General features: G+C 30.8%; 1 protein-coding gene across 5 annotated transcripts in view; it reads left to right on the top strand.

Moving 5' to 3' along the window:
• The window catches only part of Atg17 (autophagy-related 17), a 99,987-nt gene that overhangs the window by 289 nt on the left and 71,860 nt on the right, over nt 1-27,838 (top strand). For 4 of the 5 annotated variants that reach the window (XM_075357102.1, XM_075357103.1, XM_075357101.1 and 1 more), the window contains exons 2-3: nt 251-380; nt 24,296-24,504. In XM_075357102.1, coding sequence (XP_075213217.1) covers nt 313-380; nt 24,296-24,504 — 277 coding nt within the window. In that variant the 5' untranslated portion in view covers nt 251-312. Of the gene's footprint in view, nt 1-15; nt 154-250; nt 381-24,295; nt 24,505-27,838 lie in introns of those variants that run through there. The other variant, XM_075357100.1, reaches the window with a different exon arrangement.

The following is a 27,838-nucleotide window of genomic DNA, read 5'->3' as shown; positions in this document are numbered from 1 at the left end:
AAAACGTTGACCTTGTGTACTTGATCATGTTTTTGGAGTAATACGTAAATAACGTTGTATGACAGAATTTTGTTAATCCTATTTGTTTGTGGTTGGTACTTGTTAGTATCATAATTATTTTGAAACTACCGAAGCATTATTTTCAGGTGGAAGGTTTGTGACATTGCATCTTCAATTTTAGTTTGATTTTTAGGTTCTTTTTCACGTTTTAAAAATTTCGATATAAATTATTTTTAACTTTTGCTTATAGGTTAAACAAAGAACGAGAATGGACTGACTGACGTGCAAGATAAGCCTATTTGAGCCAGGACCATGTTGTATGTGTTCCATGTAGATACAGGCTCTATGATGACATTTGACATCAATTTGGCATTAGAAAGGTAATGAATTCCGTTCTTTTTGTGCTAGTATTTTGCAATTATTGTTAGATTTATTTTGTTTTTGATTTAGAATTTTATACTAAGAATTTTTTATTGTAGTTTACTGTTTTTAAATTAATAACATAATTAATCAACACAACTCTGAATTTTTTTCTTGAATAATGATGCAATATTTGTACATCTTTGTATAATGAATAATAAAATCATTAGCAGTACAAATGAATGATAATTATAATTTAATTCTTTTGTATGGTGTTCAAATTAGTAAAACCATTTATTGATATGAACAATGATAAAATGTAAATGATCTAAAAAAGACTGATCTTGTAAAGTAAATTTTAAGTGAAATTGCTCACTGTTAGCTGGTTAGTTATAAGTACTCTGCTGGGCATAGCATAAGGTATTTTAAATGTTTAATGTTATTTCCAAAATTGCCAATAATGCAGCCATAGCTATTGATATATTTTGCTTTTGTGAGCAGATAAACAAAATTGTAATTGAAGTAAAAAAACTGATTAAATTAAATGTAAATGTAAACATTTTTTTTAAAATGAAGTACATAAAATTTTATTTCTTTAATAACAAGATACTTATTCATATTTTTTTTTTATTGTTATTATTGAAAAAGATTTTTTTACAATCGGAGATTAATAATTAATTATTATAAATCAGTTTCTTTAAATTAAATAAAAAAAAAAAAATAAATAAAAGGAGATTAAGTTTGATTTGAACCGATGTGCCTTTCCTTGTAAGATCCAAATATTTCATTAATACAAATTTTATTTGGCTATAACTCTGGAACCAATGAAAGCAAGTACCACTTATAATATATTACTGAAAAGCTCTCAATGAGTGCTTATTACTGCAGTTAAGAAAAAGTGCAAAACCCAAATATTTTTGGACTTTGGGCTTTTTTGGACACTTTTGGTGCAGTCAATTACAATCAGAAGGGGAGGTGCACAACTAGGTGTTACAGTCCTAAATCCAACATTTCAACATCGTATGGTTAATTGTTTTTGTGTTATGTGAAATATGTACATACAGATGCCATGCTGAAACTAGTTAAAATGGATTCAGGGATGTTCAAAATGGATATTTCAATTGAAAACTGTAATTTTTCGTGATCACAATACTTCGTACAAGGAAGTAAAAAGGATGTGAACTTAACAAAGAAAACATTTCTTTGTTTACAGAAAGGTGAAAGAATTATACATGCCCTTGTGGCGGCTGATCTTTGTAATATTCTTTTTTTAAAGCTAATTGTATATTGAAATCTGTTTTTCATAATTTTATTTTTGTGAAATTAAAAAAAACTAATATATTTTTACAAAATATTACCTTTAAGAGAATTCTTAGACATTATTTTAAGGGAAGTCTTTTATTTTATTGGGAAGGTAGATATTTTGGTGTGGAACATTTTGGGCCCTTTTGAAAACCCCCTTCCTTGTATTCTTCTGATTTTTAAGGTGGAATTTTATCTCTGTTAATAATAAACCATAAAACATTTTGTATGTTTTTTTTTAATGTTGAGTATTACACATTAGTAATTGCTAATGTTTTAACTAAATAAGTTTAACCAAACTTATCCTACGTTCATTTTGCTCGCTAACCTTTGGTTGGTAGTCAAGGTTAGCAAGCCTAGGTTAAGTTTGGTTAGATTTTATATTGTAATTATAAGCAGTTATGCTTGTAAATATAATCTAACCAAACTTAACTTAATGCTCGCTTCGCTTGCTAGTCAAGGTTAGCGAGCATAGGTTAAGTTTGGTTAGGTTATATTTATAAATATAAATTATATTTATTGTTTTTGCTACACCTCCATCTTACTAATACATAATATGTAACATAAAAAACCCAGTGTGGGGAAAAAACAAAAAAGAACCAAATGTTTTAACAAATTATATGGAATTTCTACAGTACCTGTCATCAAAATTTTATTCTACATCTATTTAGTCTTATAAAGTTTTTTGTGAGAATAATATTTTTGTTTCTTGGAGTAATTGTTAGCTGTACATGACCAACTCCCTGTGTAGGTATTTACTGTTACTAGCAAACATTTTGTTTTAGTAAATTTTAGTCTAAATTCTATTGTGTTATTGTGTACACACAGGTGTGCGCGCAATCACGCAAATCTCTGAATAGGAAAAGTCATCCAAGATTTTAATTGTGTTCCTGAAATCACTACTGGAAACTCTTTATAAACTAGATCTGAAATTACCTTTTCATCTGTTTGTCATTTTGTGTTTTTTAGAATAAAAATTTAATCTCTTGAATTGATGAGCTCTTTGTAATGAGATTTGGTATAATTTTGATTTTGTTCAGAAAATAAATATGAAAATTTTGTGTTAGTTGATTTAAAATAGGTGGCCACCTTAATTTTTAACATTGTGTTAGATAAAGAATTACTACTGTTAAGAAGTAGTTGTTGCTAGCTGCAATTTTAAGCATTATGTTGAAAAAATGACACCTTTTTGCAAATCTGACTGAAAACAAAATAATTTTTTATTAACTTTGTTATGTGATAATTTTGGTCAGTACCAAGAAAAAAGTTGATTTTTAGGTGATGTTTGACTAAAATTCTGAATTAATATAAATTTAATTATTTTGAAAAACATGGTTATTAATTATCATAAAATAAAAATATTAGTCATATAGTTTTTTTTTTTTTTATGAGATGTGTGGGTATTGACTGCTGTGATCATTTAGTCTTGAGTGGAAATTTGTAGCATATGAAAAAGTTGTATCTGATCAGGATTTGAACCCAGGACTTCTGAGTGAAAAGCTGAGAAGCTACCACTTGTGCCATGGAGGCCTAATTTTTCATTTAAACAGATTAATACCTTACCTTAATGGTGTGGAATAGTCAAAGTAGATGTTCAATGCAGCATTGAGTTCTACTGTCCATGGAGTTGAACATGTTCAAGTATTCCATGCACTAACTCTATGATGGTAATATAATTTGTTGATGAAATTAATTATCTCAATGCATCCAGAGCTTTTATTCGTGTGGTATACATTGTGCTCTTCAAATGGTCTCATATTGAATGTAATTAATTAAAATTTGATGGTGGGAGGCTAGGCCACTGCACCACCACAGTTGCCAACTTACTATTCAATAAAAGTAGTAAAAGTGTTCCAGAAAAATACATAGGCTACATGACAAATGATTCTTCTACAGTGTAGGCAATACTGGATCCTCTTCAGTTTTGCCCCTGTTATTCAGGTTTGGAGATAGATCTCAGTCCACTGTTATAATTTGTCAATAATTCAAATGAACCAGTCTTACATAATTGCTCGTAGATTTTGAATTTTACTGGGTCTTCTACAGACTGGATATGCTTCATCAAAAGTAGACCACTTCTGCATCAAATCCATTTGCTTTTCTGTACATTAATGCATGTCAACCTTTTTATGGTTTGTGTACAGATTTGTCATATTTTATAGAAAAGTAGCAATATCAGATTTTTAAGAAATAATACACACTGTGTAATGTGTTGTTACTCTGTGAAAAACACAAAGATCAACTGTAATTTTAATTTTTATAAATTGCAAAGAAATTGCTGCTTGAAATGTTTTTGACTAATATGTATAATTAACTAGTATGTTTGAATAAGTGGAAGAGATAACACTCTTCCACTTAGTACTTAGCATTTTCAACTACTTGAGCGATGTTGAATATTGTTGTATAATGGAGGAGATTAAATTATTTTGTAATTGGAGCATAAACTTACACTTAACATTTTCTATTATAATTTGTTTGAAGTCCAATTTAAAAAAAAGTCATTTTCTTTATAATAAAATGCCTTAAAATGTTAGTAAATAAATAATTTATTAACACTGGTAGTTCAAGAACTACTATTTTTTACACTAGTATTTACACTTGTTACTTAAAGTAACAGTTCTTGCACTGTTGTGGAAAAAATTACCATATTAAGAAAGTTACCATTTTGAAATTTCAAATGTAAATTTTACATATTTTTTTGATGCTAGATACATATTACTAAAATATTGGATTTTTTTTATGTATCCCTATATCAATCCCCTCCCTCACAAAGATAGGGGAGTGTGCATATGTGTGTGCACACTGCACACTGTGTGCATGTGCATATACACACTGTGTGCATGTGCATGTGCATATACACACTATGTGCATGTGCATATACACACTGTGTGCATGTGCATATACACACTGTGTGCATGTGCATGTGCATATACACACTGTGTGCATGTGCATACACACATACACAAACAGACAGACAGAGTACAGGTGACAGTGAGCAGCACTGTCTAATGTTGGTCTATTACATTGTATAATATTGCGTGGTCTCCGCATTGTACAATAGCCCTTTCTTCTATGTAGAGACTCCCAATAATCCTCCTGTCTGTGTACTTCACTCCTGTTTCCCTTAGTATCTCCTCTGTGATACATTCATTTTTAGTTTTATTTTCTCTTTTCCCAACACTTTCTTCTGCAGCAATAATTAGTTTGTTCTTTATCAATCTCCAGTTTGCTGTTACCTATCTCTATCCTCTTGTGCCTGCCAAGTGTGTATATTCTGTGAGAATGTTGTTGAAACCATGTATTTCCAACTGTCAGATGGTTGTATATGCAGAACTCATGGTCAGGGAGTCTCCTTGATCATTCCTCTCTCCTAGGCCAAACAGTCCTGCAGCTGCTCTCTCTCTCTCTTCCTTTGCCAATTGTAGCATTGCAGTCTCCCATGATGATAAGGTTGCCTTACTGTAATTCCTTTCACTATCTTATTCAAAATGTTGTATAATTAATTTACCTTCTAATCATCTCTGCCATTGATCTAATCAGGCTCATCCTGTTGGATGAGCCGGATTCACTAAGGAGTCATTATTTAGGTGAATCATAAGAAGTGATTTCTTACCCCATGGGCAAGGGAGTGCCCTTTGCCTCTATCCACTCATATGCCTTCTAAGAGGCTGTTGACACTTGGTAGAGGAGGCCATTTACACTTATGATCATCGGGATGTCAGTGCCTTGTTTGTGATAACAGGGGATGTGCTGTATAGCAAGCCTTAGCTACAACTCGTAAAGGAAAGGTTGACTGTTGCATGGGAGAGACTGTTAGAAATGTATCTGCACATCTTACATCCCATGTAGGCTTAGAAGTCAGATTTTTGGTTGATTGATCAAAGATTTAAAATAATTTAACTAAATTAGTTATCTAAAATACACGTGTAGTTTCTCTTTATCAATTGTATTTGTGCCTCAGTACTGCATTTTGTATAATATTGTATCATCACATAACAGTTTACCATTGGCTCTGTTTGAGCATCACTAGACAACATGAAAAATTTCATTTTTTTACACTATTAATGGCCATACTGTTTCTTATATGTTGTTCATTTAAAATGAATAAATAAACTTCCTTGGCAAAATTGTTATTGACAACAGATGTGTCCAAAAAATATTTTCCAAGTATAAGATTGTGGGGTGCCTAACTTTGATTTGCTTACTGCTTGGAATATTATTCAGTGTGGCAGTGCAGAAAAAACTGATTCTTGCATTCTGGATTTTACAGTTTTTTGTTGTTTTTATTTTAATAGAATGTTTAATAGATGTTTTATTAATAGAAGCAAGTCATTACATCAGAACAACAGATTTGGCCTAAACTATCATGTTTCTGTTTTAATGTTTCAACAGGAATAAATGGTAGTATAACATTTTTAGCTATTGTTTACGTTATGCTAAATATTTTGTTTCACAGAATTTTTGTTAAAACTAACAATGTTTAATGCTTTATTTGTAAAATTCTATAAAGAGAGTTCATAGTAATCTTGAGCTGAAGTGATAATTTTATCAACTGGATTCTATGTGCTTGAGCATAAAAGTTTGCATGGATACTCAATCTCTTATTAATGCACAATTGTCTAGCTATTTTTAATGTAAAATTTGGAATTTTTAGTTCTTTCTTATATGTATCAGTATGATAAATATATCATTCTCAAACAATGAGAAAAATAGTTCTTAATTTATTTCCACTTGATTTTTGCAACTTCAGATAATTACTTACTGAATTTTAGTTATATAGGCTGTGACTCTTCCATATATTTAAGAGCATTTTGTGTTTGTATTTCATTATTTTTTTTTACCTTATAATTTTTCACCATATTGGGGTGTTCGGTAAATGTGAAAATAATAAAATATTATTTTTTTAATTTTTAACAGACTTAAAGAAAAGTTGTTTACAATTTGAACAGCACAAATTTTTTTATCTCCAATCCTTACTTTTCATTATAAGGGTTGTTTATAATTATTTTTTTATTTTGTACACGTTCTTCTGGAAGTTCCATTATTAGTTTTTTCTATATAAACTAAATGGATGATATTTTAAATAAAAAATTATACATTAATTATAGAAAATTTGAAGTTATTCGTTTTTAATTGCCATAATTGCTTAGTATTGGATAATTGCAAGTCATTTATACAGTTTGATGTCATTCTAATATTCACAATATTTTCATGTAAAAATTTAAAGATGGTGAAGAGCTTTTATTCAATATTAGTCTCCTTGCTTCTCTTTATACATTTTCTTATTTTTTTAAAAATGCAGTTTTCTCACATTTGCATTTCTAATGAATGACATTTTTCAAATGGTGGGATTTATTATAAGCTTATCCATATTTTAAATAAAATTTACTTTTTGTAATAATAAAATAATTATATAGTACAAATTAAACAGAATAGGTTATTTAATTCTTTTTTAAATCTTTTCTTTTTAAAACCAGAATTATATTAAGGATTAATAAGCAGAACGTATTTGTTTTTAACTTTGTGCCAACTTCTAAAATTTGAAATTTGATGGAACATTAAAAAAGTGGTTATATATATATATATCTTAAAGTATGCTACACTTTAAACAAAAGTCTATGTAAAATTTATGTAACACCTATTATGTTTGTTTAATCAGATTTGTATTCTCATATATTGATTGTTGTAATTAATAATATTAAAGATATGACTGTCATGTTAGTTACAACATGGTTAGTTATGTTACATTTTGATATTATTTAGGAATATCAAAATAAATTACTAATGGGATGAACTTCTGATGTTACCATTTTTATTTACTTGAGAAACTTGTAAAAGCATATGATTAAGGGTTATATGAACCATTTTAATGTGTGTTTGTAAACTTTAAAGATCCTGAAATATTTGATACTGCTAACAGAAGGCGGCGGAGATATTCTCCACCTTTTGTGTCATGATCCACCAGGTGGATGTTAGCTTGTGTAACCGATATTAATATATTTTAATTGCTTTATCTATTGCTTTTAATAGATAATTATGCTATGGAATTACCTGTTTGTAGAAGAAAAAAATAGTTAATTTGAATTTTTTGTTGTGGGTTTTTGTTAGTGATGAGAGATATCTTCCTGTTGAAAACTATTTCTTATAAGATACTATTTTGTTCATTTGTGTATTTGTTTCTTTTGGAAAAAAAATGTTGATGCAATTATCTAAATTATATCTTAATTTGCAATTATCTAAAGAAAAATTGAAGAAGTCTTCACTAAAGTATGGTAAATTACAGGGTTTTTTCATGGAAGAGCAAATATTTAACATGCAACAACAGTTTATTTGATAACTCAATGAGTTATTGAATCTGTCTTTAGAAATCATTTTTAATTCTTGCCGTTTCTCCTGTTTTTTTCTGTTTTCAAATAAAATTTAGAGATTGGTTGATTAATAGGAATTAAAACAAAGATGTGATTAATATATTATATTTCTGTTATTTTAATCTTAGAATAACATTATTGTTTGGTTTGTTATTATTATTATTTAATTAGTATTTATCCATTTATTTTAGTATATTGGCGGTTAATTATCTGTTGATTAATTAAAAAATTTAGTGATAATTATGTTAGTCCATGGTGATATTTTCTTTAAAATTTGTTTTATATACTTGAGTTTAATCATACATTATATGTGTATGTTGTGTAAGACTGTAAACTATGAAATTAATTTCTACTTGCTTGAAAATTTGTGTAGATTATCCTCTGTTAATTTGTTGTAAAAGTACTTTCTTATTAATTAAATTTTTATTATTAACAGTCATTATAAAATGCAAAAATTATACAGTTATTTTCTCATTGTATATTTATTAATAACAGTAATCACTTGATTTTGTTGAAATTCACTCTTATTTTGTAATTATATAAAATACTTGTCACTTTTTTAATAATTTCATGCATTTTTAATTATAGAGTAAGATTTTCACAAGTTTATTTAGTTTATGTAGAAAGAACTTTTTTTGTACTAGATAAATCTTACTTTGAAAGATATCTTGTGCATGATGAGTGATAAGTTATTTAAGAATTTATAGGTTGTCAGATTGAATCTGTTTTCTTACAATATTGTAGATTTAGAATCATCACACTTGTATGTACTCGCATGGATTATTCTGTATCTCATGTTTACATAAGATACAGATACATTTTAGAACTGATGTAACATCTAGTTGTGCACTTCCCTTTTTGATTATAATCGACTGAACCAAAAGTGTCCAAAAAAACCCAAAATACAAAAGAATAGGATTTTGGACGTTTTCTTAACTGCAGTAATAAGCCCTCATTGAGAGCTTTTCAACATAAGTGGTACTTATTTTCATTGGTTCCATAGTTATTGTGAAATGAAATTATATTTAATGAAATATTTGGTTCTTAGAAGGGGAAGGCACATCGGTTCGAATCAGACTTCATCTCAATTTTTTTTCTAACTTTTTTTTAAATTTAAATTTATTGATTTATTAATAATTATTAACCTCTGATTGTAAAAAATGTTTTATGATGAATAATAATTGAATAAAAAAAAATGAAAAAATTTAAGTTATTAAAGAAATAACATTTTATTTACTTTTCATTTAAAAAAATTGTATATATGTAAGTTAATAGGCGTACAAGGAAGTAATGTGGTGTCCACATCAGATTTTCTTTTATCTGTTAATGGGAAAGAAATTATCTAATAAAATTTTAGTCATATAAAAGTTTTTTATTTAAGGTAAGGGTTTTTCACATAAGCTTAAGATCTATTATTCTTTTCATATTTAACGTTTAAAAGTCTTATCACATTTGAAAGACTGATTGTAATATGTATCTGTATCTATATTAGGTAAAAGTGTAGCTGTTGTATTTTTAAATGTTTTCTATTGATTAAATATAAAATTTTACTGAATATTGATATTACTATTGCTTGACGTAATATTGACTCCTTGTTTTATCAGTTGCACTTGTTCCATGTTGCTTTTATGTTTGTTATTGATTCCAATTATTTCTGGACATGATAAAACTTCTCTTTAGCAGTAACATCTTTCATTTATTATTATTTACTGTAAGCCTGATGCTTTGGTTATAAAATGAGGGATGTGTCAGTAGTAAAATTTTCCATTTCCTTTTGAAACTTTTACAGAATATAACCAGAACAATAAATGAAAAATTTTGTGATAAAATTATAAATATCATTCATATGATGGCATTTCACTTCTGTGACTGATTCATAATCAATGCCCAGCAAAAACTACTGAAGATAGATGATGAAAATTTATATATACGTTCTTATATTATAAGTGTACACTACTGTTCACCCACAACGAGAATAGAGCTCTAAAGAACGCAGTAACGGCGAGCTACTGCGTTGTGAAAGACGCTTTCATGCTTGTGAAAGATAATGTTACATACTTGTGTGTGTGAGAGAGGCAGATAGACGAAGGGGACTGCTATCTCCCTCCGCATGCCTCATACTGCAACTCTATTCTCGTGTTTGCTAAACAGTATATATGGATTCTTTGAAATTTCAATTTAAAGTATTAAAATGGAGTAACAATGAAATTTACTATTTTTTAAATTTCTCTTAAATAAAGGTACAAAATTGATTTTTGGTCTGTGTAATCTTCATGTGAATATCTAAAAACAATTTTGAGATTGTTTGAAATTTCAAGTTTAAAGGGTTCAATGGAGTAACATTAAATTTTACTGTTTTTTTTTTAATTTCTTTGTAAAAAATGAAGATATCAACCTGATTTTTGGTGTAATCTTCATTTGAATATCTAAAAAACAACTTCTAAATTTTTTGTAATTCATCCTTGGAAGGGGTTTAGAAAGGTAAAATATTCTAACAATGCCTGCAAGATTTCCCCACTTCCAACTATACCAAATGAAATATTCACTTGATTTGGGTTTGCAAATACTCATAGATATATATCTAAAAACATTTTTGGGCATTTTGAAATTTAATGTTGAGTAAAAAGCATGTCTTTTACGTTTTTGCTGTTTTATGCTACTGCTATTGAATCAGTCTCGTAGCCACGATGGGAAATTTAAAAAATCAATTAGTGGGTCCTATACTGACCAAACTGTTGCTCTGAAGAAATTGCAGTACACTGATAGTTTTTGTAAATTGAACAGGCTGTAATTTTTATTTATCATTATTATTTCCCTCACAAGCATGAACACAAGGAACACATTTAATGAAAACAAGGAGGTCCAGGCTAAGTGTGAGTGAAGTGAGCAAACATCCCCTGACCGTGGTAGAAAACATTAGTAATCATATAGCACGGGCCAAGTCGTGATTGGGATGCTAGTACATATACGTGTTCTCGCACTCTCACACACACACAACGGGTGAACATTAAGTATCTGACTTTCACTCGTAAAAAAAAAAAATACTTAAAATATTTAGTTCCATCCCTTTAAAGTATGCCTCTTCTGTGTAACAAATTTTTTCCAGTGATGTTTTAATTGTTGGAAACATTTTTGAAAGCCAATTTTTAGTGTGCACTGTATGTTTTCTTGTCATATTTATTTTGATATCTTCTCTGTTTTCAAATGACTTATCTTTAAGTGGAATTTTAGGCTTCAGAAAGTGCCAAAAATTGTTAGGAGCTGTGTCTGGTGAATAAGGAGCCTGCTGAAGATGTTGGATCTTGTGGTTTGCAAAGAATCTTGGGATAATTTATGATGCACAAGATGCTGTAGCATTGTGATGAATTTTTCAATCGCCATTTTCCCAAAGCTATTGTTTCTTGTGTCGAACAGCATCTTGGAGCCAAATATCTCTTAGCCTCTTACTAATTTAAATGATCTCGGTGTAAATCTTTAAGGACAATGAGTTATAAACAGTATAATTTACTGTGTATCCTTCTTTCTTACCCGTTGGAATAATTATATCTTTTTCCCTGTTCTGGAGATTTGCTTGATTTTCCGTGTATCATTGCAGTAATCCATGTTTTATCTTTTTATGTAATTATCTTTATGTGGTGACAGTTATCTATTTTTCACTTTCCCAGTTGCACATCCTATTTCTGATGTATGAATGCAACTCTTGTCTTCTTCCTGCCTACCTTTCCCTACTATTTGTACTACGGCCTTCAAAATTGTATTAAAAATGCCCCTTCCTCACTCTGATGCAATTTCTTTTGCATCTGCTCAAAGATAATTTATTTTATTTCTTATACTTTTTACCAGTCCCCATCATTTCTTCCCAGCAAATCTTATTGCTTGTTCGTAACCTTAATTCATTTTCTCTCTTTCTCATTCAGCAAATTTTAAATTATTTCTCTATTTGTTAGAGTTAGACCTGCTTATTTGTGTATTTCAAGCTTTATTATGTTTATTCCTATCTTCTATTCCTCTTGTTTTCATATATTTTTTCCAAGTATCTTTTCTCTTTACTATTACATTGACGTTCTACTGTTTTGTGTGTTTTTTTTGTTTTGTTTTAATTTTGGTAGTCTTCCTCCAACATACCTATTTAGCCATCTTTAATAATTTATATGCTTTTATGCATTATCCCTTTTAAGTTTAACAAACTTTGTGGATAAACTTGTGAAGTAGCTTTAAATGTAATTTGATGAATTCTCTTATGCCAGAAGATATTGTTTAGCAGTCAATAATTAAATGGTCAGTAATAATTTAGCAGTCAGTAATCGATTATTCATAGAAAAATCAGTCGTTCAGCTTAATTTTTACAATTGACTTTGGTTTAATTTTTTCCTAAACTTCCATACCTTCTCACCTTGTTACTGTGCTATTTTAGAGAAAGCCTGTTAAATTTTTAATAAATTGTTTCAAATCTTTTAAGGAAATCAAATCGAGAAATTTTTAACACTTTTGATTCCTCTCTTTTTATTTTAATATACGAGGGCTATTCAGAAAATTAGGAATTTAAGAAGTTTTAAAAAAAATCAAGTACAAGAAAAACTTATTATATACATGTGAAAGAGGGACTAAAATACTACTTTTCAACATAATCACCATACAAATTCAGGCACTTATCATAGCGGTGGAGAAGCTTTGAAATTCGTGTGTCAGAATTCTGCCGCCTGTGATCTCAACCACTCAGTGACGCTTTTTTGGCACCCATCTTGCACAAAATTTGTGGTAGCCAAGCTTCTGTGAAACAATTTCAAACAATAAAGTCCGTGAAACTTGTGGGAAACATAAAGAAAGCTCAGTTATTGTGAAACGGGGGTTTTCACGAATCTTTTCGTCAACTTTGGAGATCAGATCGTCAGTCACAATACTCGGTCGTCCACTCTTCTCTTTATCGTGAACGTTTGTTCGGCCATTTTTAAACTGAATGCACCACTTCCTGACAGAACTTTCACTCATTACGTTGTTCCCGTACACTTCACACAGTTCCCGATGAATTTCTATCGGTTTTAAGTTTTTTGCCAACAAAAAACGAATCGCAGACCTCACCTCACCTCACAACTGGCGGGATTTTCGATTGCAGCACACATTTCAAATTTGTATATAAAAAAACGGGCAGTGCGGAGATGTTCCCGTTGTCACGGCTGGACGCTGACTGAGGTGCCTATGGAATGCAAAGTTGGCGGGAGTTTATTACTCCCTACTTTATCGCAGAACCTGGACAGAGTCCTTTGCTGCTGGATGATTCTAATCGGGCTTGGTTTTTAAAAGGGTAATTTTATATCTCTGATCTAATTTTTACAAGTTTTGTGTATTATTATTTTAGTGAATTTAAGACGGATTTAATTGCATTCCAATCCGTTGTTGAACCAGCGTTATCGAACCCATTTCATGGGCCGACCGCGGAAGGCTAGGCTTATAAAGCCTGTCCTCCCGACGTAATTCCCCTTCAGACCGTCCACTGAAGTCCTTTCGGTGCTAACTCTTAATAGGCTAGCAGGAATACGCCACAACGGGGCACTACCTGTAAGGAGGGAGCAATGCGTCCCCTTTTCCGGAGGAGTCGCAATTGCTGGGTTATTTTATCTTACTGTAAGTTTTGAAAAGGGGAGGTTGTGTAGAAGCTCTTCATCCGCTTCTGGTATGGCTGCCCTTCAGGACGCATCTCTGCTGGGCTCTGTTCCGGACTCCAGTCCGTGATGTTGAGACGAGTGGTGGGTCTTCCTTCTTCTTCATCTTCTTCTTCTCCCTCTTCTTCTTGAGGTGCCTTGCACGAGCACACCCAATATATACGCGATTGGCGTGCGCCTGGCGGCGTCAGTTGGAAACGTTCCTTACTTTCTGAATAGCCCTCGTACGTGTTGAAGGTTCATAAAATATTTTAGAACCGATTGAAAAATCGTTCGTTCTACTCTAATCAGCCTCTTTTTTTTATCTTGTTCCAAACATAATTAATTACACGAGAAGTGGAAGTTGAGTTTAATTAAATTCGTTTATTATAGTTTGTAGTATTTACGTGTGGTGTGTAATTTGACGACACAATTGAAAAAAGTTCCCTTGTTGGAAAAATATTTATTTACTACAATGATGTACAGAGTGGCCACAAAGACCCTTTCAATGATATAACATACAGGTCGGTAATATCTAAATCAGGTGATCGTAAAGGTTTAATTTGCATTCATTTGCCTGACAAAGTGCCAGGTTTGTTAGAAGTTTGTGTTACTTTCATACGTTCAATGATTTGTTGAGCGTTAAGATAAATCGGCAGACACGAGCAAGTATTCGATTGAAGCAAGATTTGTTGCCGGTGTTCGGGTGCACGACCGTACAAACACACAAACGGAGAATACGAAAACATAAGAGTCTGATTCGTTCAGTGTTTTGATAAGGAAGCTCTTTCGATTGTAACGCTCAGAAAACGCGGGAAAAAGTCTTTTCTTCCGGCCGCCTCTTTTTTTTTTTTTTCTTGTTTAGCCTCCGGTAACTACCGTTTAGATAATTCTTCAGAGGATGAATGAGGATGATACGTATGAGTGTAAATGAAGTGTAGTCTTGTACATTCTCAGTTCGACCATTCCTGAGATGTGTGGTTAATTGAAACCCAACCACCAAAGAACACCGGTATCCACGATCTAGTATTCAAATCCGTGTAAAAATAACTGGCTTTACTAGGACTTGAACGCTGTAACTCTCGACTTTCCAAATCAGCTGATTTGGGAAGACGCGTTAACCACTAGATCAACCCGGTGGGTTCCGGCCGTCCTCTACTTGAAACGAGCCTAACGTCCTTGTAATCGATCGAATAGGTCTGATATCGAGGAATCGTGTGTACGAACTCTTAAGCTAATCGTTTTTAGACCTAAATATTCCCCTTGCACCTTTCAGAAAATAATGAAAGAAGACAAGTTAAAACCCTTCAAGTCTACTCGTGCCTATAAACTTTTCGAACGGGATACGGCTTTAAGGAAGCTTGTAATGCTCCTCTAAGGTCTCATCCGATGTTCGATCGCGGAAACCTGTGTACTTTCCCGACAAGCGTGCCGTTTACTCGAGAAATAGATCTCAAAATATCTATTTTCGGCGTAAAGAAAATCCCCCGCTTTTCGCAAGGCGCTCTGAAATGTTCAGCGGTCGCCTAGAAGTTCAGACTTAACGATATCGTGACGTCTTCTTTTGGGGCATAATCGAAGAAAAAATATCCTGGTTGGGACTAGAATAACGGTAACCTGATAACTGCCTTTGAAGATTTCTTTTTATAATTTTGATGTTTCAACGCGAAGATAATGTGTAAATACGCTTAACGTTGATAAATCTGTGTGCGTACGACGGATGAGCGCATACAGATTTAATTTAAAGTAAGAGTTGTTCGTATTAAGTCGATGACAAACGAATTCGTGTTTATTTGGAAAGGGTCTTTTTGAGCCCGCCGTATAAGTTGGAAATACCCACCGGGTTGGTCTAGTGGTTAACGCGTCTTCCCAAATCAGCTGATTTGGAAAGTCGAGAGTTACAGCGTTCAAGTCCTAGTAAAGCCAGTTATTTTTACACGGATTTGAGTACTAGATCGTGGATACCGGTTTTCTTTGGTGGTTGGGTTTCAATTAACCACACATCTCAGGAACGGTCGAACTGAGAATGTACAAGACTTACACTTCATTTACACTCATACATATCATCCTCATTCATCCTCTGGAGAATTATCTAAACGGTAGTTACCGGAGGCTAAACAGGAAAAGAAAGAAAGTATAAGTTGGAGAAAATTAGCTGACTGACGAGGTTGAAGTAACGGGAGGGTAAACGAAGGTATAATCATAATCGGAACAGTCGCAGGAAAACCAATCGTTTGAAGTATCATGAAAGTAGTGTCGAATAAAGCAGCGCTACCAAGATCAATAAAAGGTCCAAAGAAGAGAGCGAACTATAAGTGTGTAAAAAGATCGTCTAAAAAGGATATGAAACCTATCCAGAAACTTAAAAGTCTGGCTGAAAATTAAAGAAGATAATAGATGCCAGGCACCTGCTTTGGGGCTGATAACCATATTTTATTTATATATATATATATATATATATATATATATATATATATATATTACAGATTATAGTCGAAGGAGGATTTTAAGGAGGTGTGAAGCATTATAGATTATACAGTTCAAAGTACAAGTTTTATTTATTTATGAATAATTTTTTGACGTGGTCAATGTTTTTAATTTAAAAAATTTCGTGTTTTAATGTGGTTATTGTTTATGTTTCGTTTTTCTATTTTTGTCTCTTTCAGTTATAAGAAAAAAAAAGATTCATATCCCATTATTTTTATCCAGATTTTGTTCGTTTCTTTCAAAAATCGCACATATTTACGCGCGTTATTTGTACATTACATTTCTGTATTTTAAATTTGTGGTTATAGGTATAACGAGATCGCCGTACTCTGCGAATGAAATATTTTGCGTTCGATCGATTTAAAACGCTATAAAGCGATTCGATTCCATGCTTTTACTTTTAATAGAAAACGAAAGGAAATGTGAATCGGCGTTAAATATAGATCGTCGAATAAATGAATAAATAATTAAATATTAATAGTTGTTAGAAGTTTATTTACACGTTCTACCAGAGTTTTATTCAGTCGTGAATTATTATAGTTAAAATTCGGTAACGTGTATTTATGTTACGTAACTTACGTTAACTACTACGAGTATAAATCTGGAGTATTTTTTTGCTGTTTATTATTATCATTAATTTTTTTCTGTCGTAATTTACGACGCAGTCTATTAACTGCAAACCTCGTGTTACAGACAAAGCTTGTCTATGGCCTACATATTTGTGACCTGCCTTCATTATATTTGCTAAAAGCGATTCGTTATAATTATCTCCTATTATATGTCTGTAACCGTTTCTACCTATTGTTTATTTTTGCCATGGTAGATGGTATTATTATTATGTTTGTGTTCGTTATTTAGCTGTTATTTACGTATAGTTTTGTTTTTTCGTGATTTATAAATGTAAAAATAAAATAAAAATGCAGAAAAGTTTTTGGAAAACTTCTTTTTGTTATTTTAGCCTTTATTGAAGGGTATTTTAAATTTAGAGAAAACTACGTAGGAAATTTGCTAAGCTTAACCTATATATGAATACATTTAGAAAAATTTTTCATATAATATATATATTTTTTTGTTTGTTTCTTAGTCTTCATTTTTACTATTATAGTCGGGAAATTCAGGTACTGGTACTTTGCCAGCTTTTTTGTCATCGGTTACTTCACTTTATTTGATGAACTTTATAACTTTTCTGATATTTGTCGTTCTTTTAAAGGTATGATAAATCCTACTTAAATCGTCTGCTTTTTACATTTTATACGTGTTCGTCTATAGAGTTTACTCCTTGTAAGTTTCCTTCGGTTGCGAAATCTGATTGCTTATTTACGAGTACCATAATCGTCTTGAAAAACGGCACCAAATGTTACTGACAATAGACATCTTTGTTCAAGAATTATTTGATTTATAAATGTAAAAATAAAACTAGTATTTTCAGGTAAAAACCAGTTTCTCTCTTTTGCACTCTAAACCCTCACAAATCTGAAAATATCAGACCAGTATACCCGAGGCAAAAATCAGTGATTTACGAGATGGTTTTTCTATTAAAGTTTTTTTAAAAATATTATTAGAAAAAAAAATAGCTCTTAATATGAAAGTTGTAATGAATCCTACAAGCAAGCGTTGGTAGTTTTTTTAAAGATTGTTAATTTGTGAAAATAAAAATATTACACATTTGTGTATGAGTTTAGGTTATTGTTAGGTTTATTTAAATTAACGCTTAAGAACTGTAAGGCGTTAAGCGTTTATTTAAGTAGCATCGTTGTTGTACGTACTGTAAATTAAAGGCTGTTTATTTTTATATTACGCTGCGCGTGTACGAAGGTCGTTGTTGTTTATGTCTCGTTTAATGATATTTTTCAAGATACTTTAACGTAGAGAAATAAAATTTTCTTCGTTCAGAATACGAGTTTTGCGCGCGCGCTACAACTTCTTTCGATCTTGATATTGTTAGTTTATTTCTTTTGAAATGCTTGTTGTAAAAACATTGTTTCTTAATTTAATAGAAATCTATATTATATTTACAAAAGTGTCTGCATGATTACGTTTTGAAATAACTCCAATAAACTGTAATTATTATCCTTTGTATCTTTTGTTTCTGCATCAAATGAATTAAAAGGATACATAGAAAGTTATTGCGTATCTACTATTATTACAAGTTGTTTTATTTAAAATGTATTTGTGTTTTATTTATTTTACGTATAATTAAAAAATGTATTCGTATTTTTTGTCTATAAAACAGAGCTCTTGGATATGCTGATTTTATTTTTTGTCTATAAAATCAGCATATCCAAGAGCTCTGTTTTTTACAAGTAGGCTCTACCACATTTTTGAATGGTACTATGCAGAGTAATAATGAATTATTTCGTTTTATAACAGTTATCAGTATTTATAATACGATAATAACCTTTGTTATAATATTTCTCAAGTAAGGTTGTACGTGCATCCTCACTGCACGGCTATAATAATTTTTCTGTCAATTAATGTAAATTTGAATTTTGATCTTGTTTTCGGCCACTGCTTCGGCTACGTTTTTTCCGTACTGGTGTACACGTTGTTTTGTGTGAATTTAAAAATGTTTACGTTTCTAAAATATACACGACCTTTTCAGTGCTTTACGATCCGTTTGAAAGATAAAATCCAAACCTTTTGTTTGTTTTGGCAAGGAGGTGTAACCGTTTGCTCCCGTCATGAGTTTTATTTTCTTTCCTAGTTTCACGATCGAATGGCGACTGTAATTGATTTATAATTTTGAGCTATATCTTGTAGAATTTAAAAAAATATATTTAATTTAGTTTTAAAGAATTATAAATTATAACTCGTATCCTTGCTTAAAAGATAAGCGATGGCATATGCAATAAATTTGGTTCTAGAATCTATTCCCACGTTTTCCTCGGTTATTAATTTTTAAAATGTAATAATTTGCCTTTGTACTGACGGAGGATTATCGATTGAACATCGTCTAATTCAGCAGTTGAGGCTTAAAATTCACTTGAATTTTCATAGTATTTGACGAAATTTAAGAAATTAAATCAAATTAAAAGAAATAAATCGATATATGAAACTAAAGGTCGTGCTAAAGTTTGAGAAATAACGTATAGATTCTTCTTTAGCTATCAAACTTTAAATTAAATACTGCATCTACAACCTATTAATTATTTATTTTTATTTATTTATCTATATCTTATCTATTTATTTTTTAAAAAGTTTATCCTATTTTAAGTACTTTTAGTTTTTATTAACCTTCAGTAGGTGAAATGAGGTTTCACCGACACATACGGTGACGTGACGTCATTTTGACAACCCTTAATTTTTTGTTACTTTTTATATAATTTTTCAGTAAATTTATAATTTTAGTTATTGTTGAGCGAATAAAGGTTTTTAAAATACCTTCAATATTTTAAATCACTTTTTAATTCAGTAAAACACTTTTAAAAAAGAACTTGAAAAAAAAGAACTTGAGCGGTTGAGGGGTTTGACTTAAACCTCTTAATGTTAGATTACAAAAAATGTTTGGAGCAACTTTCACACGACTCAGAAACTGGAATTCGACCGATATATGTACTGTTCCAAACAAAGGATAGTGAATAATTGTTGACCATCAACAAAGATACGCAATAACAAAGGCTTTATGAATTTATGTAAATGTATAATAACTTTGTATCTAAAGCAAGGAAGTAAAAGGTTATATACAAGTTTAGTGTCAAACCTTAAGTAAAAGAATTTACAATACAACTAAAATAAAGCCTGGAGTACAATTTGTACAGCATTTATTAAAGTGCAATATAATCTGAAAGAATAATTCTTAGTTCGAAATAATTAATCCGTTAGATGAGATCCTACTTCAATAGATTTCTATTCTAAGGGTTAGTACCTTTATTTATATTCTGAGAAGGATATAAATCATTTTGATTTACAGCCTTTTCCATTGTTACTTGATTGTTTGTAATTTCATAGGAATTGCGGACAAAAAGACTCACATGCCTGCCGGTCAAACAAGGAAAACCAATATTAAAAAAAAATAAAAAGAGAAAGAATCTGGAAATCATAATTTCGAATTGTTGGTTTTCTTTTGTTTTTTTTTTTTTTTCATTTTACTAAGATTTGAAATCAAACAGTTATATTTTAATATTGTATAAAAATACGAGTGAATATAACACGATGATAATAATAATAAATAACAATAAGATTTAAGTTTAGTCTTCATAGCAGTTCGTGCAAATCATTTTCAGACAGTCTAAACATGCAGAGTACATTACATTCATAGCACAAGTATGATGTCCGTTTCTTCTTTATTGTCGGGCAGATACTGTGCATCTTTCGGTCTTGCAGTCTTCCGGAAGTTGTTGGAGATACTCAGGTTCTTCTTGCAATTTAAAAATTATTTTTAATGAAATTCGTATATCTCGAGAAATTCTTTTATTATAAAATCTTCGCGTTTCATGGGCGGATACTAACTTCATTCCTGTCATTTTCAGATAGTCAAAGCGTCTGTTACAAGACTATTTATTGTATGTCTTGCGATTGGTAAGCGATATAGGAATTCACTACACAAACATCAATTAATGTGTAGAACAAAACTATCAGCTACCTCTTTGTACGCCAGATACAAGAGTAATTACTACACATCTTGTCTAAACCATCAACCCCATTTTTGTGGCATTATAGTAGGATTTAATCTCAGGTTTATTATTTTTATGGTCGTCACTTTTATTATGATACATAGAACTAGTAAGTGTTACTGCTCTGTTACGATTTGATACGTAAGAAATTAAGGTCGTTTGTTTAGTAAAACCGTATAAACCTTCTCCAATTTTTCGTTTTTTTGTCGGAGAAATTCAGCTGTAATTTGTCGTTTTCTTTTATTTAAGTTAGCAACATATGTTGCCCTTTACCTACCACCTTTTCAACCAAGTCGAAATTGATGAAAGCCAATTGTCCCCAGTTATGTTTCTATTTAAGTCATAAAGGGGGTTTGTAAGTCATATTACAGACTGTGTCGGTTTAGAAAATTTGTTTTCTTCTTCTGACAATCCAATTCCATCAGAAGTCACTGTAAATGTATGCGTTATATAAATAACTAGTTTGCTTGTCTGTAATGCACATTAATTTTAGTCTGTATTTGTTTGGTTTTTTTGGCATAAACAATTTGAATGCGCATCTGCCACAGAACGGGACTAATATTTCATATACACAAGCATTTGAATCGATCGAGGAAATGCGCTGACAGTTAGCGATAAAAACTTCAAATACTTATGTAAACAAAGTTGCTTTGTCAGTGGTTTTCCTCTGAGCACTTGATTCAGAATTGTCAAATCTTGGAACAGTAGAATAAGTGCTTTCAATTCAACAATATCATCATTCAGTTCAATAATATTTGGATTTTTGTATCTTGTTCTCAAAGAAAGCAGTTTTTTGTTTATCCATTCCAAAATAATATGTAAAATATCATTGTAAAATAGTTTACTCTATACTCCAATTTCACTTTCATTTCGAATATTATGCCTATTATCAATTTTAATATATTATGTGCCACAACTCTGACATTTTTTTTTGTTCTACTTTAGACCATCTAAAATTGGATTTACTCAGATAAACGTTTTCATCTACTTCCCCATGTTTATCAATTCCTTCATTTCCACCACCTCCTGAAACATGGACCGCAGAAACTGTATCATGTTTGCTTACAATACAGTCATTCTGATCAACAGCCTGTTCCTCATTTCTGCAGCAACCACCTCTTGATTTCCATCTATAGTTTTCATTTGCTTTCTTGCTTACCATTTGCACCTTGTTCCCTATTTTAACCTGTAATTGGTTCATCAATATCCGAATCCTTGCTTTCCCATCCAACCTGTTCACAAAGAATTGCTTCTTCAAAATTCTCATGATTCACATTCATTTTTACGCTGGAAAAAATTAATACGTTTGCTAATAAAATTGAAACAACTGGATGCAAAGAAATTTATATTTAAGCAAAAATCTGCATTATTTGATCATTTTACGAAAGGAAATTGTACTAACATAAATGATGAGCACACTTCTGTTTGATGCCGGACACTATTGAGAAAAAACATACACTATAAAAACTCTCAGTGCATGGCAATTTAACTATAACTAAAAAAGAACCAACTACTGCAAAGCGCATTTCATTATGTGATCAAGGATGAAGGTAATCACGTAGCGACCAGGTGCGTGCTGTCATTTTGACGTCAACTTACCAGTTAAAGGTTAAAGTGAGTAATGGCAAATTATTATACGTGGGGCAGATTTAGAACCTTGTTTTTTGGATCTTTGTTAAAAAGAAAAAAAACAGGTTGAGAAGTCAAATAATCAAGAAGTCAAGTAGAGAAATAAATAATACGTAAAAATATTTTATTTTTTATTTTTTTTATTTTTAAGCTAATTATTATATAATACCAGCAGGGGGTTCTGAAACATAAATAAGTATGTTTCATTTGATGAACCAAAATTATATAAACATATGCACTATCCTGCACATTTATTTGGAATAGTTTCTTTATTTTGCTGCTCACTAGTTTTGTGGTAATGTATCCAATAATATGTGATCTGTCAGAAGTGTAATAAGACAGAATCTGATTATCATCATTCATTAGTTATGCATATTATAACATAATCAGTGATTATGAGCTTAGAAATACATTAGTGGTAAGTGTCATTTCAAAATAAGTGTTGATTAAACATCGATGTCAGCTCATGTTTTACAGTTGACAATCCTAATTTTTGTTTTGCATAAATTTGGTGCAAGATCTTTAATTATTTAGGTTTGAGTTATTTTGCTGCCTTACATAAAATATCCAACTTTTATTTTTTGTTAAAAAAGTGCAAAAATATTTTTCAATTGAAACGAAACTATGCAAAAACATAATTTTGTTTTCATAAAAGTGCAAAAACATAAAGTGCAAGCTAAGCTTTGTCTTATATAAGTACATACACACACACACACACACACACACACACATGAAATCATTTGTTCCATACCTGTAATTTGTTTTGATAAATGCTGTATAAATTTTTCTATTTGAACTATTTTGATAAGTTTTAGTCTGTTGTGTTTCATTGATTTTTCATTGCCAGCCATCTTCTTCCAAAATTATTACATTATTTTCTTTAACTATTTGTTATTTAGTTGATATTATTGTACTTTGTTAATAATTTCAAAATATTGTTTTTCTTTTTTAAATATTTTATATTTATTTTTTCCCCTCATCCTTAATTTTCCTCCAAATCCTTGATTTTCTACTCTGTTCGATTAATTGCTGATGGAATTTGGCTTGGGTTAAATAGTGTGATTATTTAAATTCAATTAGCAGCTGGTTCTGAGCTATAATTATTAATATCATCGTACCATTTTATAGTCAAATAATTGTTACTGATAAATAAACAAATTGGAGTATATGAAATGAAAGGAGATCTTTACTCTGAAATAATATTTACCAGCCAACAATATAATCTGTTAGTTGTATCCCAGATTGGTACAACTGCCCAAAATAAAGCAAGATTGAAAACATATACATAACTTATTCAGTCATTTTGAACAATTATTTGCTTACTGTTTAATTATATGAACTGAAAAACAAAGTTTATACATAACTATGCTATTATAAATATATTCCATACATTCACAGTTGCACATTCACATTTATATAAATTTAATATTATGTAAATTATAGGTATTTGGTAAACCATGAGTATGAGAAAATATGAATATTGTATAGAGAATCCTACTCTGATCATTTTCAAACAAGGATGTTCTACTTCATATCACAAGGCTTGTATTTGCTAATTGAAAATGTTATTTTATTTTATTGCAGCTAGTAATATGATACTGCTGAAGATGAAGCGATTCTTCAAAAGTGATGCGGTTAGTAGTATCCTTCATTTTTGCTTGTTTGTATCTGTGGAAATAGTTTGAAATTGATTATACAGTTAATCATATTTTAAAATACAGTTTGGGATTAGGAAGTGTATTGTCAAGAATTACATTGATTGAAAGTTTTTTCTGTTGGCTTGTTTATTTAAGAAAGTTTTAAAGAATCAGGTTTGCTGTTTTGCTTATAACTCATTGTTATGGTGTACGCTGTGGATTATGTTTTATATTGACTAAAAAAAAATCTTTTGTTGCAGTGTGGTACAATTGAAAGAGAGCATACATTACGTTTGTCATATTCCTGTCGATAAGCAAGTTTTGCTTGTATCGGGTGGAGAATGCCTTGATCCAACTGCCAGGGTTTGTTCATATTCAGCTGGTACTGATACAAACCCAATATTTTTGTTCAGTAAAAGCTCTATAGAAAGCACGACACCTCCTTCGCCCAGTATAGACTATGGCTCGGGTAAGATATTCTATTTTACGCGACCTATGTTTATAAGGATTTGATAATTTTTTAAAACAACAAAATTATCTACTTATTATTTTTTTTGAGTTGTGTTATTCTGATTCCATTCTTTTGTTATTTGTTATTGCAGCAGGTTCTGTTTACTGCCCTGTAATGTTGTTTTACGCCTTAATATACCTTTGTCCATGTATATGTACACTTCTGAGTTTATTCTCAAGTGTAATTATAATCTTTGAAAGTATAAGTACTGTTAAATTGAGTGATGAATATTTAATTTAGATTTTTTTTCATTTCCTGGAGAGAGAATAATAATTGTTTTAATCCAGGGCCTGAGTTAAATGGTAAACTACCTCAAAGTTAACCTAATTTGAGTCCCTATGATCATCATTTCCTTTCTCTCTCCTCCTTTTCTTGTCACTCATTTCGATTTCTCTGCATATATGTAATGAAAATTGGTGTCAGCATCTAACTTTGCTGCATGTGTGGTGGTGTACCTGGTAGTTTATTGGGGCTCACTGGAATAGTACTCTGCTTGTGTGACTTTGTTTCATATCTGTAGATTGAAAAAAAATCAAACTAATGGCCAGGCTGATTATCAAGTAAAGCCAGACCTCCTCTTTTTCATGAAATCTATAAAAGGTTTTATCATAAGAGAAATTGTTGCTACTGAAAACTGTGAGGATTGTTAAAATTTGCAATGCTTGTCTGGTGTATTTGAATCACTTTTATGCAACTTACAGCCGCTAAACAATAGATAAAAATCACCTGAATGGTATAAAGTTTGTTTACTTTATTTGAGAATGTTAATGTATGTTGTAGATTAACTTTATATTTTAAGAGTAAAAGTGGATGTAGATAGCAGTCTGTGAATAAATCAAAAGCAGTTGTTTAAATAAATCCGAGTTCTTAAATCTTAATGAGGATATTGAATCCTAAGTGATTTTACATTTTTTGGGTGAATTTTGCTGGCAAAACCAAGTAAAAACTATTCAAACAATTTTTGTTTGTCATTCAGAAACCTATTGAAACTTCAGATAAGATTTTGCTTATTTATTGCTGTGATATTGATTTTTTAAAAATATTTTTCTTATCTTAAAGATAAAATAGCTAGGATAGATAAACTTTATTGTACATAACATTATTGATTTTAATCATATAAAAGTAATGCTCATAATTTATAACTAAATTTGACTTCTGTAATATGAAGATAAATTTTAGAGCTTCAGAAATTACTCAAACTATTTTTCTCTTAGAATGATGATGTTCATTGTCATGTATACAGCCAGATCCTGTTGTTGTGGATAGTTGTCATTTGTTGGACCAAATATTACTCATATTTCAGTGGTCTTGGCATGTTGATGTGAAACAGAATATTTGGGTTGATTAGGAAGGAAACAGGAAACTACTTCATTCCTCACCTTAGTTAGTAGCTTTCTTAGCATGGCTTGTTGCTGTTCAGATTGGATGTGCAGTTTTTTACTTTTTTAGTAGTGACTGTCTTATGTCAAGCATTATGGATGATTGTGAATACTAACATATATTTACTGTATGAAGTCCATGTTAATTGTTATTTAAGTATCGACAAAAAATTATAAATAGTTTTGATAAACAATTATTAGTTTATTATCAAATATGTAAACTGTAACTTTTTAATGAAAGTTCAAATCAGATTAAGCACATAGTTCTTAAAACTTACTTCATCACACTTTGTCACTCTGGCAGCCATATTCAGTAAATTGTGCTGCTATTCTTATCTTGATTGATGTTACTGTTAAGTAAATGCTGTTGATTGATGTTAAGTTAAGCAAATATGTATCTAAAATGTTAAAAAGAGTGTTTGATTTGAATTACATCCATTCATTTAATATAACATTCTTGTTATACTGGGATGGATTCCTTTAAACCTCTAGCTCTATTACTGTTCAAACTGAAATGCCTGAGAAAAAATAAAAACGTGTTTATTACGTTCATGGACTTCATTTGATAGTCAATCAGAACAAAATGTTGGTACACTGAAGAAACCAGAAATGATTGAAAGGATAGAATAATCATTAGGAATTTGCATAAGAACAGCAGTCATTAGCATGGGTGAGAATGAGGAGGAAGCCTCAGTATGGAAGGGAGTGAAACAAGGTTGCAACTTTTCATCGGCCTTCTTTAACACTCGCATTCAAGAAACAATAGATAAAGTAAGAGAAGAAATTAATGTGGGAATTAAGATCCAAGGGACAAAAATAGATATAACATTTGCAGATGATATAGCCATCATCACAAATAACAAAGAAGATATGATCAAGGCTATTACGTATACTGATGAGATTTTCACAAAGTACAACCTGAGAATTAATAAAGCAAAAATAAAAGTTATGGCTTGTGGACTGGAGGACACTAGTGTGTAAGTGCACCTGGAGAATGAAACCTTAGAACAAGTCACAGAATTTAAAAACTTAGGCAGCATGATAACACCAGATGGCAGAAGCAAAAGAGACATAAAAACATGAAAAAAATCTGGCAAAAATAGCATTTAATAAAAAAAAGTGAACGATCTTACTGTGTTCTAGTACCATCAGTATGGAAGTATGGAAGTGGTTACTCAAAACCATAGTGCATAGCACTGTACGGGAGTGAAGGTTGGACAGTTGGAACTCCTGAAAAAAGAACGTAGAAGTGTTTGAAGTATGGTGCTTCAGGCGATCGTTAAAAATAAGATATACAAAGTAACTAACAAGGAGGTACTCAAATGAATAAATGAAAATAAGATCTGAATGGAAGAATCTTACAAGATGAAGAGCTATATTATTCGGAAAATCTGCTGAGACATGAGGGGATCCTGACGATCATTATTGAGGGTGCGATTGAGGATAGGAACCACTGAGGAAAAGAAGGCTGGAATTTATCAGGCAAATCATTATGTTATGAACTGCAAAATCTCTATCGTCAGTTTGAGAGGAAGCCACAGGAAAGAAGGCTTTGGAAGCATAAACCAATCTACGGGTTGATGACAAAGAGAACATTTTGTGCGTTTGTGTATTTTGAAGCTGCATCCTTTTTGATCAATGTAGAACAATGTGAAGTCAGAATGCAGAACAGTCCAATTTGTATATTCTATGGAAATTTATTTTTAAAAAAAATTAAAAAAACATACCTGTAGCGTTTATAAAAAAAGAAACCATTATTCTCAGAATTAAACCCTATGCTCTTGGAATATATAAACTGAAAACTACTCTGACCACAACATATATTACATTGGTCAAACTAAATGTAGCTTTAAACAAAAATAGAGTGACATTTATTTAAATTCCTTCATGGAAATGTAGTTAAAATTTTTCAG

Source organism: Lycorma delicatula, chromosome 2 (genome assembly GCF_047948215.1).
Source record: "Lycorma delicatula isolate Av1 chromosome 2, ASM4794821v1, whole genome shotgun sequence".
Taxonomy (NCBI): domain Eukaryota; kingdom Metazoa; phylum Arthropoda; class Insecta; order Hemiptera; family Fulgoridae; genus Lycorma; species Lycorma delicatula.
The sequence above is the reverse complement of the archived record's forward strand: the minus strand, read 5'-3'. Positions and strand labels throughout refer to the sequence as shown.